Source organism: Pungitius pungitius, chromosome 8 (genome assembly GCF_949316345.1).
Source record: "Pungitius pungitius chromosome 8, fPunPun2.1, whole genome shotgun sequence".
NCBI lineage: Eukaryota > Metazoa > Chordata > Actinopteri > Perciformes > Gasterosteidae > Pungitius > Pungitius pungitius.
The window spans coordinates 17145443-17162218 of NC_084907.1; the positions used below are offsets into that span (position 1 = coordinate 17145443).

A 16776-nucleotide genomic window follows, 5' to 3' on the forward strand; every position below is an offset into this window, starting at 1 on the left:
AACTTCATAATATAATCTGGAGATGAATTGAATGTAAAACTAAATGATGTGGAAGTAGAAGTTGTCAGCTGGCCAAAGACAACAGAAGTTAGCCTATTTAACTCACTTGTTTGATGCTCTGTTCCCAGAAATAGTGCAGGCAAAATCAACGTTTGTCAAATGAAATGATTACTTCTTTATTCCGTATTTTATGCTACACCGGCAAACAACTAAATAAGTACAAGTACGCTTTAGTGAACGCATTGTTGACATATTGACGTTGGAGGCGGGACATGTTTTTGTTTCGAGCTTTCCCATTGGTTGTTTGAGGGTTTGACTTGTGCTGCGCGCATGCGCAGTTCACTAGGAAGATTCGATGATGGCTATTATGCCCTCATTCTGAAAAGCGACCCGAAAGGTAATCCGCTCTCTAAACTCTCGCCCTCAGCGCAGAAAGCATAAACTGTCTGTGACGTCCTTTACATACGTGGGAGATGTTAACTGTTGAGACTTGTGTCCGGTTTTTAAGGTTTATTTTCACTTGTCGTACTTCACACATCGTTCGAAACAAGTGTCGACGTTTCACCGCTGAGTTCCCGTGACACGCATTCTCCGTGGGGTCCTGAGGGCTGACTACGTGGCTCCGTCACGACCAGCACGGGCCTCTGCTTCCCAAACGGGAATCACCCGGCACGTCTGTGGTCGTTGCGAGTTTAGTTTCCTTCGCTAACACGGGACATGGTGACACGCAAAGCCTTTGCGGAAGTTGTTTGCGTTTGTGGGTTGTTAGTTGCGTATTGCGGTGTCTTTTAAATTATTATTTCACATGTTTTGAAAATCCAGTAGAAAAACTGCCGCCTTTAAGAGGCTTCCACTAAATGAGGGGCCGACTCATAAGTCATCATCAAATGTGACGTCTCCATTGAAACAGTGGTCAGACGTCTCCATTGAAACAGTGGTCAGACGTCTCCATTGAAACAGTGGTCAGACATGGCGTTGGAGTGAAGTGACCTCTGTCTGTGCCTCCTTAGAGGCAAAGGTCAAACATCCTCACGCATGGATTTGTATTAACTTTGGCTAAAAGTGGCATTGTAGTCTGCAGCCGTGCTGAGATTACCCATTACCCAGTTTTTCGTATTTGATTAATTGTTAAGGCATTTGAGCAAAATGAGTCATACTTTTCCTTTTTACACCATCAGACCCTTTATATAGAAATTCTTCTAATTCCATATTTTGACTCTAGTTCAGACAAAAAAAGGACACTCTGGAATGCAGGATCGTTATTATTGTTCCTCCATCAGTTAATGGAAAGAAGGAGGAATCTACACATTAAACATGACTACAATGTTTTATGTGCAGCCTTCGTGACTTCGTCATCAGTTTGGATTCCAATTTCCCGCGTGGACAGAGCACCACTGCTGGGGCGTCCCCCTCGTCTTTGATGGCCCAGAGAGCTCTGGTCGAGCCCAGAAACTGTGCGGTCGATAAGTTTGTGCGTGTGCGTTTTTTAGGCCAAGCGGGTTTGAATAGCCTGTCCGAGCCTTTCAGAAACTGCTGGTCTGGCTGTCATGTGCGATGCAAGTGGGGAAGTGTGAACCCGGTGTGACAGCAGAGAGGGGGGGGGCTGGTGGTGTATGTGCTTGGGAAATTGCGTGACAAAGCGGTAGCATCGGTGTGTGTTTGGCTGGATATCCGTGGGATTGCTTCATTTTGGTTCCCAGCTCAGAGCCGACAGGACTAAAGCGTCGTCATCTCGCATCCCCACCAGGTTCGAGTGGAGCGTCCAGATTCAGCTCAGCAGTTCGCCTCTACACTCTTCCGAAGCTGCGTCTCGGGTGTCAAAGCTAACGAAATGTAGCCACAGATCCACGGAGAGATTTGGGGAGGTGGGAGTCAGCCGAGCGTTCTGGGGAATGCAGTTGACGAGTTCCGGTGGTGGGAAAATGGACATCAAGTGTTTTGAGGCTGCCCCTGAGTTCCAGTGGTGGGAAGAGCCTTCATAGTGGTGCTGTATGGCAGAAGGGAGGTCAGGGGAACACCTGCACCCTTCACTGTGGGTAAGACGTGGGTTTGGTGATGTGGACTTTGGATGGATGATGCTGTAAAGCAGTGTGAGTCATTGTTTTGGTGGTTTGTAAAGAACATAACATGAGTCTCGGTTGAGTGTGATTACTTTTGATACCAAATTGTTTTAACAAAGACCAAACCGGTAGGTAGATTTTTTTTTCTTCAATTAATGGAATTGCTATTTCTTGCTATCCCATGTGTCTTTTTATTCTTTGTTTAATCATAAAACGTAAGCTCGATGATTTCATGGTCATATTTACCTCCTGCGTGCACCGTAAGGTAAGATTTGGGGCTCGTACGGACACTTGGGATAAGAAGTTGTTTCTTAATCCCTCAGAAGCAAAGTTAGTACGGATTCAATGGGGACCAGATGTGATGTTTTCAGCAGCCTTTGGCAAAGTTTGACTTCTTGACTTACAGAAGCTTCTTGTTATCAGACATGTGCTGTGTATCTGTATCCAATAGGAGGAATGGCATTGATCCTTTATTCAGCCTAACTGATGAACTCATTTAGGTAAATGAGCGTCTTTTTGTCCTTTACTCATGGACCGGCATTAGTTATATACGGTGTGTCGTGAACCCTTTTCTCAGGATCGTCATGTCAGGCCAAGATAATGGCTTCAGTAGGTTGTCTTATGGTGACAAACAGTATGGAAGTAAATCTGTGCCATCGGGGGTTGAAATAAAAAGTTGATTGAATTTCTAGCACTGAATATTTATGCATTGAAATTATGTACCTGAATGTTTTTCAACATTAAAACACCACAAAAAAATTCAACCTAAAAAAAAAAATGTTGAAATATTTGAAATGGAGGCTACAATATTCAACCCCAAAAAATTCAACCTTGGCACACCAACATCCGGAGGTTACAAAATTCAACCCAAATAAATTCAACCTTGGCACACCAACATCCGGGACACTAAGGAAGAGCAATAGATTCTAGATTCAAGATCAGGAGCGTGCGTCAAGCTAAAGGAGCGAGCACCCAAAACACCTTCGGCTTTGGATTGTAAACATGTCCAATAATAACGGGGCTTTAACTCTTCTTCATGTCATCAGTGTGGTTTGTGTCTGTAAGATTCCGTAATAGACAGCTGACATTTGTACATTAACAGACTGTGTTGGACATGAACTAAGCGGAAGTTGAACGAAAGCGTACAGCCGCTCACAATACGCCTCTTCTTCTAGTTTTGAATTCATTTAATAATGCTGAGATCCTTGGACAAGCTGTTAGGAGTGATTGGCGGAGTTTTAAAACCAGGAACGCGCTTGAAGAGGCACATGAGCCGCTGTATCGTAGTGGGGGGGCAGCGGCTTTAGCGGAGCGTGCAGACGCATAAACCCGACAGGACATGCAGGAATAACCGCAGTAGCGTCGGTGAAAGGATCCCTTTTCACAGCGGCACAAGCCGATCTCAGTTGGGTATTAATCGACATTCAAAGTCCATGTAACGTTAAATGAGTCTTCATGACCATGGGTAAACTTTATTGAGGATCTGGCACAACACAGCAACCTGCAAGTAGCGCAGAGTCTTACATAAAGGGATGTACGTCTTAATGCGAGGCTTTAGAATTTATCTCAAAGGGATCCTGTATTTGCTCGTAAAGTCTGAAACGAGAACCCATTTTTCAGTGACGGTGTTACGTGCCTACTGGTTTTTGAACTACTGGTTTGGCTACGGGTGGGTGTTTGTTTTCCCCCGGCAGGCAGGTGTTGTCTGCCTCCGTCACTTGAGTCGTCACACATTTGCAAACATATTGTTCTGAAAATGTTCAAAAATGCATCCCATATCCATTGCAGCGATTACGATTGTATAAGTGAGCACTACGTCACTGCCACGTATGAAGAAATACATAAAAGAACATTTATTAAAACTCCGCCACAACCGGGATTCGAACCGTGTCGCGCAAAATAACGTGGTGCCACAGAGCGGCTGTGCTACCCCCTCGGCCAACCGAGCTTAAGGGAATTTAGTTGATTTGGATATTTTAATAGAGTTGTATATCGTCAGTGGCAAGCAAACGTTTTGGTTTAGGGTGAACATTATATGTTCTTTTATGTATTTCTTCATACGTTGCCACACTGATGGCATAAAGAAGAGTTAAAGCCCCGTTATTATTGGACATGTTTACAATCCAAAGCCGAAGGTGTTTTGGGTGCTCGCTCCTTTAGCTTGACGCACGCTCCTGATCTTGAATCTAGAATCTATTGCTCTTCCTTAGTGTCCCGGATGTTGGTGTGCCAAGGTTGAATTTATTTGGGTTGAATTTTGTAACCTCCAGGTGTTGGTGTGCCAAGGTTGAATTTTTTGGGGTTGAATATTGTAGCCTCCATTTCGAATATTTCAACACTTTTTTTTTTTTAGGTTGAATTTTTTTGCGGTGTTTTAATGTTGAAAAACATTCAGGCACATAATTTCAATGCATAAATATTCAGTGCTAGAAATTCAATCAACTTTTTATTTCAACCCCCGATGGCACAGATTTACTTCCATAAACAGTAAGTTTCTTTGTTGAATCTCCCCCCTGGCAATCCACACTAACCCATTAAACACCACAGAGATCCAATTCCAAAGGTCAATATAATTTAGTCAACGCATTGGAAATGCCTCTGTTGCAGTCATTCAAGAGACACCTTCAGTGTGTACAGGTTTGAACTTTGCCTTAAACGCATAAATCTTGTGAAATGTAAAGTTAAGCAACGCAAGAACTTGCACTATGTGAAGTATTTTAACACTAGATGCAGCACGTGCTTTTTGTGTTTTTTTAAGGTCACATGCTTTTTTTATTTCAGCTGATTGGTGGTTATAATTCGTTGATAGCAATTTTAACTGTTAATTGAAGGCGGTGCTGTTGGGTGCGGACATTGTGAGAAACTGCAGACAAAAGAAAGAGCTAAACGCAGACACTTGTGCTTCCTCCTCCATGGAAACCCTCACTCTTCTCACTTCCTGTTTTTGTTGTTGTTTTGCTTCCAGTCCCAAACCATGAATATTGTGGGCCAGTTTGCGGAGACGGTGTTTGTGACGGTGAAGGAGCTTTACCGGGGCCTCAACCCGGCCACGCTCACCGGGGGGATCGATGTCATTGTGGTGCGGCAGCCCGACGGATCCTTCCAGTGTTCTCCCTTTCACGTCCGCTTCGGCAAGCTGGGTGTGCTGCGCTCCAAGGAGAAGATTGTCAGTTCTATCTCTAGTCTCGTTTCATTCCTTTTGACTACAGGTGTGCTGCTTCTGTATCCCTCTGCTTTTTTCCTTCAACACCAACGTGCATGCCTTTTTGTGTTTAGGTGGACATTGAGATAAATGGCGAATCAGTCGACCTGCACATGAAGCTGGGGGACAATGGGGAAGCTTTTTTTGTGGAGCAAAATGAAAACAAGCAGGTGAGATGACCGACATTCGATGGCCATCGGCTCTTTCTCAACAGTTTGTTGTCTTTAACTCCCCATGGTAAACCCCTCTGTTTCAGGTCCCAGCCCACCTGTGCACCTCCCCGATCCCTCATGAGAACCCGGAGGAGATGGAGGAGATCCCCGAGGGATCCGCCGTCGCCGGGTCTGGCGCCCGAAGGAAGAAACGCCGTCGCAAGCGCATCCGCTCTGATACTCACCTGAGGGACGAGGCCAGCTCCTCGTCGGACGAGAGAGAAAGAGATCCGGCTGGGCAGGAGAGTCCTCTTAAGGAGGAGGCCGCCACGGCGCTGCATATCAGGTCAGTGATTAAAGGAAGGAGGGGGGGGGGGGCTTTACCGGCAATTATTTGCTGACATTGTTATATTTTGGTGAAGGCGGCATAGTATTTCTGCCCCTCGGTCTGTACCAAATACTCCATGGGATTGTTATAGTTCAGCGTAACACGGGAGTTTACATGTGTCTTCTTGCATATGTTAAAGTAAATCGGTGTACTACTCGCTGTCTGAGGAGCCAAGTGAAGAGGTGGGGGCCATGCAGACCAGAGACACTCCTCATCCTCACTCAGATGGAGAGCAGTCGCCCTTGGAGAGGTGAGGAAGGTTCATCTTTAAGAAGAATGTGTTGATTGATTTGCTTACATTGAGCCGCTTCGCTGTGGAAACGTTGAGAAACTGTTTTGGTCAGAACAGAATCAAAGTCTGACTGATTTAACTGGTTTATTGACTGCTGCTCTTTAACTCCCTGTTTGGTCTTTCTTCTTCACCACAGTGTCTTCTACAGCCGGTCGTCCTCTCCCAAGAGCGACTCGGAGCTTCTGGTTAAACCCCAAGAGTCCTCTGGGCCTCAGATGCAGTGGAACTGGGGAGGTTTTCCCATGGTATGGCCACACACTCACACAGAAACACACGCATATGTGCTTCTACTGGTAATGTTGTCGATTTTAGATGATCATGCTGACACACTTCCTCAATTTGCTTCTAAACAGCTGTGCCAATCTGAGAGGACGCCAGTGGAGCAGCAGCAGCTCATCTCCCCTTCCGGCAGCTGTCATTTCCGCACCATTGAGAGACAGGACTCGTTTGACGAGGGCTATGAGCCTGTGATCAGCTGTGGCAGAGTGGGCGGTGTGACAGTGGTCAGGCCACAGCCCAGGACTCAGTCCTTAGACCCGTGTGGCCACGCAAGGCAAACCCATCCTTTATCTGGGGAGAAAAACTGTCCCATTGCACTTTCTGACCCCGAGGGGCTGAGCGTGACACAGCAACCAGAATCCACATTCCAAAAAGAGGAGAAGAGAGATTCCTCTGCTGGTCTTAGAAATGGCACAGATCCTCTTGCCAGGAAAGAGAGCACAATCCGTGTGGATCACATTGCCCACGTGACTGACGGTGTGACCGAACCAAGCGAGGCACAAATACAACTCCTAAAAGAGAGCGAGGACTGCACCGTCGATGCATCGACTCTCGATATTACAGCGATGTCAAATCCACAACCGCAGGGTGCCCCATCGGGTGAAGAGGTTTCCACGAGTGCCCCTGTCAGCGAGGGGGACAGCGGGATAGATCCCTGCGCTGAGGGCGCGGAGGAGGAGGGTGGACCTGCAGGTGCTGACGGGTCAGCAGGAGGCTCCCCGACCAACAAAGCAAACTCTCCTGAGACTGCCTTCAAAGTGGAACAACATGACAAGAAGAAAGGTGACGCATTGTTTTTCTAAACCCTCTGATTTGTTTTAAGTTTGCTACGTTGCCGTTAAAATGACTCAGTTCATGTCTATGTTTCACTTCTTGTGTGTTCACGTGTCATTTTGTTGCAGGAAAGCGCAATCACCATCTGGGACCAACTGGTATCTACTTGGATGATCTGACCACATTGGAGCCTGACGTGGCTGCTCTCTACTTCCCCAAGAGGTGAAAAGAATCACCATACAAAATCCCCTTCTCCAATTAAGAAACAAAAATGTTGCTGATCAAATTACCACAGTGTTTAATCTCCATGAAAAGCCACTCTCTAAGCCAATAACCATGCTCTGCTCTCAATGAAACGTTGCCTTTTATTGGTGCATAATGGCGTGTCTGTGACCCCCCCCCCCCCCCCACCCCCTTGCAGTGAGGTTGAGGGGGCGTCCCAGCAGGGGGCGGAGCAGGGCTCCTGCTCCGGGAGCCAGTCGCCTCAGTCGGTGGGCACCGGGGCCATGGACAGCGGGACGGAGTACCTGTCAGATTCCACCTCCTACAACATGGACATCAGCATGTCCCTCTGCGGACAGGAGGGGGACACCAGCCAAATCACAAAAGGCAAGTGGGAGTGTGCGTGCGTGTGCGATGGGTGCGGGAATACATAGCGATGGGTGTGTTCTCATAGTGGAGTAACATCCGTTGCATCTCTTCGTTCATCTAGAAAAGTTTATGCAGCACATTGTGACCTACCAGGATTTTACCAACAATCCAGGAATCATCGAGGATCCGAGTCTTGTGATCTGCATCAACTCCAAGTGAGATTAGCAATTTGATATTTACCTGTTCACTTGTTCTACAATTTCCAATTTGTATGAAAAATGAGTTGTCTGTGTTCATATATGTATTTATTTAGGAGGATGTTGTCGCGTGTTCATTTTAAAGATTTAATTTAGTTTCCATGATTGTTCATCAGTCGGCTTTCATTTACTTCGTTTTCACAGCTATTACAACTGGGCAGTGGCTGCTCCGATGGTCTTGTCCATGACAACATTCCAGAAAAGCCTACCGAAGGTATTGTTTTGGTTCTGCACCGGCCCAAATGCTTTCTTCATTTCCAGTTGCAAACATAAATTAGCAACTTACTTAATCGATGGTTTTGATTGTAAAGTTAACAGCAGGAGACTGATGAGATGGTGGTTGGCCTGTGAATCCGATGATCGGATTTCCATAAGCGTTGCCTCGTTTTGTGTGCGTTTGTGCGTCCAATAGAGTACGATAGATCAGCTGGTGAAGGACAAGATGCCTAAAAAGTCTGGACGCTGGTGGTTCTCCTGGAGGAAACGAGACATGGACACAAACCAGGTTCATTCTTATTTATCAAGTAGTGACGGAGTGCCTGCATGCCATTTGGCCTTTGGTTACATACAGTACTATCCAGAAATTTAACTGGGGTTGGTTTGAGAATAATAATTGTGGTAGAGATGGAAGTGATGGGTCGGGGAGAAGGTCTGTTAAGTAAAAAAAAAAAAAAAAAAAAAAAAAAAACCCCATGGCATGTTACTGATAATATAATCTGCTTGTTTTTAGCAAAAGACCTCAAAGGGGGAGCAGGAGGAGTCGCTGGCGAGTGATATGTCCACAATCAAGTAAGTCAACTCACTGGGAATATATTTCACACAAGTTAATAACCCGCACACATGCCGTACTTCAGATGGAGTCCTGCCCCGCTGAGCCACAGCTGTTCTCTCTAGTGTTCCAGTGCACTTAAGGACATTCACACTTATTGCTGCAAACAATAATATGCTGACTGCCGGCACATGTTGTATCATCTTTATTCAGTTCATTTGCTTTTGCATTAATCAACTTAATGGAACATCTGTGTAAATGAGCCAAAGCCTTGAAGCCATAGAACATAGTAACATCTGTTTGTAGCTCACCACAAGCAGCAGGAGACTAATTTGAGCTCCATTTTTTTACCCCTACAAATGTACAAACCTACAAACAATTGTATTGGGAGTTGTGTCACAACTGCTGAAAAATTGTTGACACAATAAAAAGAAAACGCACATCAGCCCAGGGTGACCAGTCACAGGTGTAGAACTCTCTGCAAAGTATTTGTTACTTGCTTGTACTTGGTTGGACGTTTTGTCACAACAAATCCTAATAAATCTGATTGGTTAAAAAATAAATAATGGAATAAAATAAAGATGTGCATTATTCTTTTTTCAAACTCTTGCTAGTGTAGTTTAACCTTTGCGCCATCAGAGAGTGCCAAAGCCTTCTCTCTGTATTACATTATTCAATAAATATGCTCAAAAACGTTCAAGATTTCTGAAAATAAATCAATGATTAAGACCATGTTTTTGCTTGTATAAATCACTAAATTAATTATTTAATTGTATTTGTGAGTGATCAATTATTATCAATAAATCTACAGTGAAATATAGCTCTGACACAAAATGCCGTTAGATTTGAGTTGGTTCTCCAGAGATGGACAGCGATGAGGCAGCAGACGGAGAAATATAACTGACACAAAGTGCTTTTGTTTCTCCAGAGGCACTCTGGATGACATTGAAAGCGATGAGGCGGCAGGCCTTGGGCGCAAAGCCATGATTCCTTCCAGCCTTTCAACGGAAACCTTGAACGTCACTCAGTGTATCACCCAGATTTACCGCAAATCACTGCGTCTGACCTCCAAGCAGATCGTAAGACACACACACACACACATATAAAAAAATATTTTAAAAAGCAGCCCCTCAGTTGTCCAATGCATGCTAAGGATGACGACATCGTCCGCACGACGCCGAGCTGACTCTCTTTTCTCATGACAAGGAGCACTTAAACCTGCGTGAAGGAGCCAACAAAGTGGTTTTCAGTGTGACCACGCAGTACCAAGGCACCTGCCGCTGTGAGGCTGCCATCTACCTGTGGAACTGGGACGATCACGTCATCATATCGGACATTGACGGGACCATCACGAAGTAAAAGCAACCGCCTCTCCTCGCATGCTGTGGTGTACAAAAGGCCCAGTGGGCATTTGGATATGAAGCGATCCCTAGAACCTGATTACCATAAGATATGAAGAGTGGTCTTTGCTGTCTGTCCCCTGCAGGTCTGATGCTCTGGGTCATATTCTACCTCAGTTTGGAAAAGACTGGACACACAAAGGCATCGCCAAACTCTACCACAAAATACACCAGTATGTGAAGTCACTTCTTTGGGAAAGGGCATACAACACTTTCTTTGAACAGCTTGTGTGTCTTGCTGAACCTTCACAGCATTACTCGCAGGCAAAAACGGATGAAATGCTTCAACTAGAAGGACATCATTGTGATGTCTTTCTAGTTGAAGCAGAGTCTAATATGCGTCGCCAGATGTTTGCCTGTTTTGTTTGCACATTTTCTGGTGACTTGTGTTGGGCTTTTGAAACGATCTCAGCGGTTCAGTTAATTGAAAAAAGATTGAATCTTCTAATCTTGCGAGGAAACAGGATGCAGCACAACTCTTTTGGTTGAAAGTGTTCTGGAGATTAATGCTATAGATTTCGTGTAATTGCAAGCACAAGTGGAAAACACATATTTGTTGGGGGTTTTTTCAACTCAAATGCTACAAATGTCATTCCTGTCTTTGCAGAAATGGCTATAAGTTCCTGTATTGTTCAGCGCGGGCCATAGGTATGGCTGCCATCACTAAGGACTACCTTCAGTGGGTGAATGACAAAGGCATCGTCCTCCCTCAAGGCCCTGTGCTGTTGGCTCCCAGCAGCCTCTTTTCAGCACTACACAGGTAACAGATCCACCCTGCTGAGGAACTACTTTCCAGATAGGGACCTAATCGTACACTATTGCTTAGCAGTAAAATTGAATTAACAGAATGTAGGAAATGCGTGTGAAATGTCTTATAGCTCAATTTTTTTGAAGTTTGAAAATGAATGTAATGTCCTTCTGACCTCTAGTGGCAAATCCTCTACACATGCGAGAGCTACTCTGCTTTTACACTGTGAACTTTCTAAACGAATGCAAGAAGACAAACACCAAACCTTTGACCATGAACTGTCTCTCCTGACCTGTGCAGAGAGGTTATTGAGAAGAAGCCGGAGGTGTTTAAAATTGCCTGCCTCAGTGACATCAAGGACCTGTTCAACCCACAGAGAAAGCCTTTCTACGCGGCATTCGGCAACAGGACCAACGTAAGCAACACTGCAGGAAGGCTCTTGGTCGCTTTACCACTAAGCGTCAGCAACACGTCTGTTGTCAGTCAAGGTTTTCCAGGTGCTAAGTTGCATTTACAGGAGAGACCCGTGTGTTTTTAGATGTTTTGAAGTCACTATTTTGAACAAGCACGTCCTGTAACATACTCCAGCAGTTGGTAATGAAGTGTGGAGTCAAAGCGTGAGAACAAAATATAACATTGAGCTAATGATTTATCCGTACTAAAACCGCCACTGCCTTGTGCACATAGATACAGCAAAGGTGTGTGTGTGTAACTGCACTGTTTTGTTTTTTTGCAGGATGCCTTTGCTTATAAGCAGGTAGGCGTGCCTGATACCAGGTTATTTACCGTCAACCCCAAAGGAGAGCTCATCCAGGAGAGGAGTAAAGTCATCAAGTCTTCGTAAGTGTGCGACAGAAGGCAGAAATTACGTTTATTTCAATTCAGCAATTTTTATTTTTGTACACATTACACTGTCACTAAGCAGATATCAACACAGTTTATAACTTTCACATACGTGCATGATTATTAATGAAGAAATTTCACCCTCTGTGTGGGCTTTGCAGGTACAGCCACCTCAGTGAGTTGGTGGAACATTTCTTCCCCATGCTCTCGGTCGGGGGCAGCAGCACGTCCTCTGCTCTGGACTGTCCTGAGTACAGCAGCTTCTCCTTTTGGAAGGAGCCTCTGCCGGAACTCGACCTGGGAACACTATTATAGACACACACACACACACACACACATGTTTTAAAGCAAGCATGCACATGTACATTCTTTGTATTCTCCTTCGTAGGGGGGGTTGAATGGATTTTTGCCTGGAACAGACTGGAACAAATTAAGTCATAATCAACGTTTTAAAAAATATGTGTACACAACATGCAGTACTTTATAGTCTTGCTGCGAACTATGACTGTTGAAACCATATTTTGATGAAAAGTGCTACTTTGAACATGACACAGCTGGACTGATACGCCTTAGGACTGTTTTTGTGATTATGTTTCATGGTCATTCCAAGTTATGAGTTTAAAGTGAATTAACGCTGTCTTCATTTCATAAGGTTACCAAAAGCCTATTTGAGATGCCTAAATCCAGCACATACCAAAGCGATTGCCGGTTGTCTCCGGTTGACCTGGACCGTTTCATTTCACTCCAGCAGACCCACCCACCGCTGTAAAACCAGCCGTGTGTGTAGTTGGCGAAGGAGCCTCGAGGGGGAGGGGATATTTAAAGCTAGAAACAAATATGGTGTGAGAATTTACTTTTTTTTTAATTGTTATTTTAGTTTGTTTTAAGTGAGTAAACTGGGGTTTTCCCTGAGCAATGTTGAGCTTTACACTTGAGCTTTTTTTTTTTGTCAAGCACAACAGATTTTTCTAACTGCCTTATAACTCGGTTATAAAGTAAAATAAGTAATACCACCTTTGGCTGGGAAGCTACTGCTGAATCAAAGACTGCAGATGATTAGTACTCAATAGTTGGTTGTGTACAGTTTTCTTGGTACTAAGGATTTCAATACAAAGTTGAACTAATGGTAAGATTAATGTGAAACTACAGCGTGCACATTTCACATATCTTTTCAGGTAATGCCCTACCAAGTTTAGAAATGTTTGTACATGAATACCAAAGACAAAGACTTATTCCAGAGAAGTGTCAACAGAACAGTAGTGGTTTAGTCTGGCACTGTGCCTTTGCCCCTTTTGTACGATAATAATGACTTATTTATTATCTTTCATCATCTTCCGTCATCGGTGTGGAGATGCTTTGTATCGAAATATAAATAAATTAAATTACAACAACCATCTTTGTTTGTCCTCCAGGGTTAATGTGAGCAGACTAATATGCGTTCACAGGAACACGAACAATTTAGTGAAAGCTGAATTTGCATGTTTTTGCAATAAGGAACAAGGCAAACGACATGTTCCGTATTAATAGGCTGAAACATTATATCGAAAATGGATGACCTCACTGTGCTCCAATGGGAGATGAAGTGTTTCCGAAAGGCGGATAGAGAACCTCGATCACTGCGTCAGTGCGTTTTCGATCACTCACCTGAACAGGAGGACCCGACGCAGCGCAGCGCAGCAGCGGGTAGGCCGCCTTTTACACCTGCTTTCTCGCTTTTAGTGACCAACGGTCGATATTTAGGTCGGTTGGTTGTTGAGAATGAGTCCATGAACAGTGACGCGTGCGCGATTGTTGTTTTGTAAAGGAAGCCGAGTCAATAAATGGAAATCTAAACTATAGTGTCAACACGAGTAAACCCATGTATAGGAAGTGTGACTGACCTGACTGTGAGCGGTTCGGCCGCATGGAGACGCGTGTTCGCTGCAAACCGAAACTAAAACGACCAGTTAGTCCGGCCCGACCAGGACTAACGTTACCGAAGTGATCTGAACTTACTTAACGTTAAGTTTCACCTTTTCAAGAGACGCATTGTCCCGCCCCGAGGTGCTGTATTGTGTGTGTGTGTGTGTGTGTTTGTGTGTGTGTTTGTATATATATATACACACATTCTATTTACGGCAGACTTGACACCTCGTCTCGCTCGTGTACAGCTCGGTCCGTGAGTTTTACTTGAGTTTCACACATCACTCGCGTCCATAGACTAGTTTGCTTGTTCCGTGCTGCGTCATTGCTGCGCGAAGACGCATGACGTCACGTTCTCGGTATTTTTGTAGTTATTTGTTGTTTCAGTCTGCAGCGGACTCTTTTCAGTTAAAAAGTGACTCTAAAAGGTTTTTTTTTACACTTGCTGGATATGTTATGGCTTTCTATATTTGTTTTAGGCGCACAATTTATTTTTTAGATATCCCGTTTTCGTTATAATAGTAACGGAAAACACCTAAACCGTTAAGCACAACGTGATATGAATTGCCTTTACGGCTAAAGATTATATAATTGACCATATAGCTATGGTGTGTATTCATTACTATTCGATACAGGACTCATTGGGATTAATGCTGGTGTAAGCCAATCTAATGCTGGTTAAAACTAGGTAATACTGGTTCAAGAAAGTGTAATACTGGTGTAAGGTGGTTTAATACCGGTTGATTACTAGTTAAACCAGTTTAATTCTGGTTTGAGACAGTTTAGTACCGGTTAAAACAGTTTAACATTGGTTAAAGACAGTTTACTTATATACTGGTGTAAAGCAGTTTATTAAGTTAAATAAGTCAGCCAACATTCTATGGTAAGCTATACATATTTCTGATGTCTTACTCTGAGTTGTCTGTCGTCCTAGGGCCTGTGTCACCATGTCCGTGAGTGAGACTGAAGGAAAGAACCCAAAAATGGACCATGCAGAAGCTTTAGAGCTCACATGCCCCATCTGCTTGCAGCTCTTCTCTGAGCCAGCTTCTCTTCCCTGTGGTCACATCTATTGCCTTGCCTGCCTTCAGACCATGGGAGAAGGCCTTGACCAACACAGCTGCCCTGAGTGCCAGGCAGAGTACCAGGGAACCAACGCCTTGGTGAAAAGCCTCGAAATGAGCAGCATCATAGAGACCTACAAAGCCAATGCTGGGAAAGTCAACTCCACTGGGGACCCTTCTGATGGGGACCTTTCAAAGATCAAAAGGGTCGATTACTCTGCTACAGACGAATCAAACGCAAAAAGCCACCAGGCCACAGAACCGCCCGGAGCGAGTCGGGCGGTGTGTGAGGGAAAGCGCGGCTTCCAAACCGGGTCTGGATCCACGGAGCGCTCCTTTTCGTTGGGTCAACAACAAGGCGGTGGCAAGGGCAAGAGTGAAATGGACCAACCTAAATTTCAAATGGCTTCTCAGGTCACAGAGTTGGGCCTCAAGTTGGAGATGTCCGAGAGTGTGCTCAGGAAGGAGAAGCAACGCGAGCTGGAGGTGACCACTGCCAACGGCCAGCTGAGAGAGAATGCGCGCCGGCTTTTAGGGCAGTTAGCGGAGCTGTCGCGGAGCTACAGCGCGCAGGTGATGCAGCTTATTGAAGAAGAGCTGGGTCCGGGCGAGGCGAGCGTAGGCGGTCGTGTCGGTCAAGCCGCCGACCTGACGAAGCAGCTGAGACAAGCGATGCTCAGGGCAGAGTCCCTCCTGACTGAGGACGACGAGGCTGCGTTTCGCGACGAGCTTCAGACTTTGCGGCCGCTCGTGGCGGATCTGATGGCGAGGCCCGTGGGGGAAGAGGACGACCACGTGGCATCCAAGCTCAACTCTGCACGCGCCTGTCCCAAGCTGGAGGAAATGAGCGCCGCGTTTCGGGAAAGATCTGGAGAGATCCAGCGCTCCCTTCGAAACACCCTCAACCCTTCGGAGGTGACCTTTGACCCAGACACAGCCCACCCCAATCTGGTCCTCTCGAGGGACTTGAAGACGGTGACTTTCAGCGCCGCCAAACAGCCCTACCCATCGTCGCCCCAGAGGTTCACCAACTTCTACCAGGTCCTCAGCAGCCAGAGCTTCCATGAAGGCGATCATTGCTGGGAGGTGGAGCTCGATGGCTCCCCGTGGATCGTTGGTTTGTGCTACAGCGGGAAGCTAGCGCGCAGCGGGTTGCCCTCGGCTCTGGAAAGCAGCCGATGCTCCTGGTGTCTGATGTGGTTCAACAACTTGCTGACGGCCTTTGAGCAGGGTCACGATGTGCCGCTGAAGAAGACCACAGTGTCGCGCAGGCTGGAGATCAGACTGAGTTTCAAGACCCACAGGCTGAGCTTCTACAACGTGAGCCCCAGCAGCGGGAAGACTCACGTGTACACGTTTAAGGCTAACCTGACTGAACCAGTGCACCTGGCCTACAGGATGATGTCAGGGACCCCTCAAGGCCGTGTCACTATTTATTCATAATCAAAACTGTTTTTCTATCAACTATGTATCCTTAACGAATAGGATGCAGAAACAGAAAATGAATCATACTTTTGAGACCTGGTATGATAACTTAGTCTTTTGTTGTCTCTTGATACCTGACCACCCACAACACTTTTGCCTCTTACGTTTGAGGCTTGTGGGATTACTGATGATCGCTTCTAAAATCTACATAGGGATAATAAACATGCCAAAAAGTGCCAGATATTGTGTCTTAGGTTTTTTATTTCCATTTGATAAACTCCTTACACTTCAAAAACATTGGTGTTATAAATAACATTAATTGGGGCTTTGTGATATCCCTGTGTTACACTGAGTGACATAAACGAAACCATGATTCAAAGCAGCTTGAATTAAGACATTGTTAATTTAATTATTTGCACCTGCACCTTTCCTGTTGTGGAGGGTCAAAATGTCCTCTGTAAAAAAGTGGTATTCTATTCCAAGCTTCATCATGTGTTCATCATATTGATATTATTACATCTTAAGCAAATGACAATCTCTTCTAATGTGTATAATACTTGTCTTGGCTTAAATACATATAAAAAAGAAAACCTAAATGCCTCACCCTGCCTCTTCTATCTAACGTCAAGT

General features: G+C 45.1%; 2 protein-coding genes across 4 annotated transcripts; both read left to right on the forward strand.

Annotated features, from left to right (window-relative positions):
* Positions 1 to 1591: 1591 nt before the first annotated feature.
* On the forward strand, positions 1592 to 13147 carry zgc:123305. The gene is made up of 20 exons (XM_037489764.2): positions 1592 to 2036; positions 5026 to 5226; positions 5337 to 5432; positions 5519 to 5760; positions 5942 to 6052; positions 6231 to 6339; positions 6448 to 7156; positions 7276 to 7369; positions 7569 to 7756; positions 7860 to 7953; positions 8140 to 8209; positions 8408 to 8500; positions 8726 to 8784; positions 9693 to 9843; positions 9971 to 10119; positions 10251 to 10337; positions 10772 to 10924; positions 11213 to 11327; positions 11649 to 11752; positions 11917 to 13147. The coding sequence occupies exons 1-20, from the start codon at positions 1992 to 1994 to the stop codon at positions 12068 to 12070; spliced, it is 3024 nt and encodes a 1007-aa protein (XP_037345661.2). The 5' UTR covers positions 1592 to 1991; the 3' UTR covers positions 12071 to 13147.
* Positions 13148 to 13294: 147 nt separating this feature from the next.
* Positions 13295 to 16752, forward strand: trim107 (tripartite motif containing 107). 3 transcript variants are annotated; one of them, XM_037489767.2, is made up of 2 exons: positions 13295 to 13438; positions 14592 to 16752. In XM_037489767.2, the coding sequence occupies exon 2, from the start codon at positions 14605 to 14607 to the stop codon at positions 16162 to 16164; it is 1560 nt and encodes a 519-aa protein (XP_037345664.2). In that variant the 5' UTR covers positions 13295 to 13438; positions 14592 to 14604; the 3' UTR covers positions 16165 to 16752. The 3 variants fall into 3 exon arrangements, with proteins under 3 accessions (XP_037345664.2, XP_037345665.2, XP_062419717.1); XM_037489768.2 differs by lacking the exon at positions 13295 to 13438 and adding an exon at positions 13655 to 13798; XM_062563733.1 differs by lacking the exon at positions 13295 to 13438 and adding an exon at positions 13825 to 13909.
* Positions 16753 to 16776: the final 24 nt, after the last annotated feature.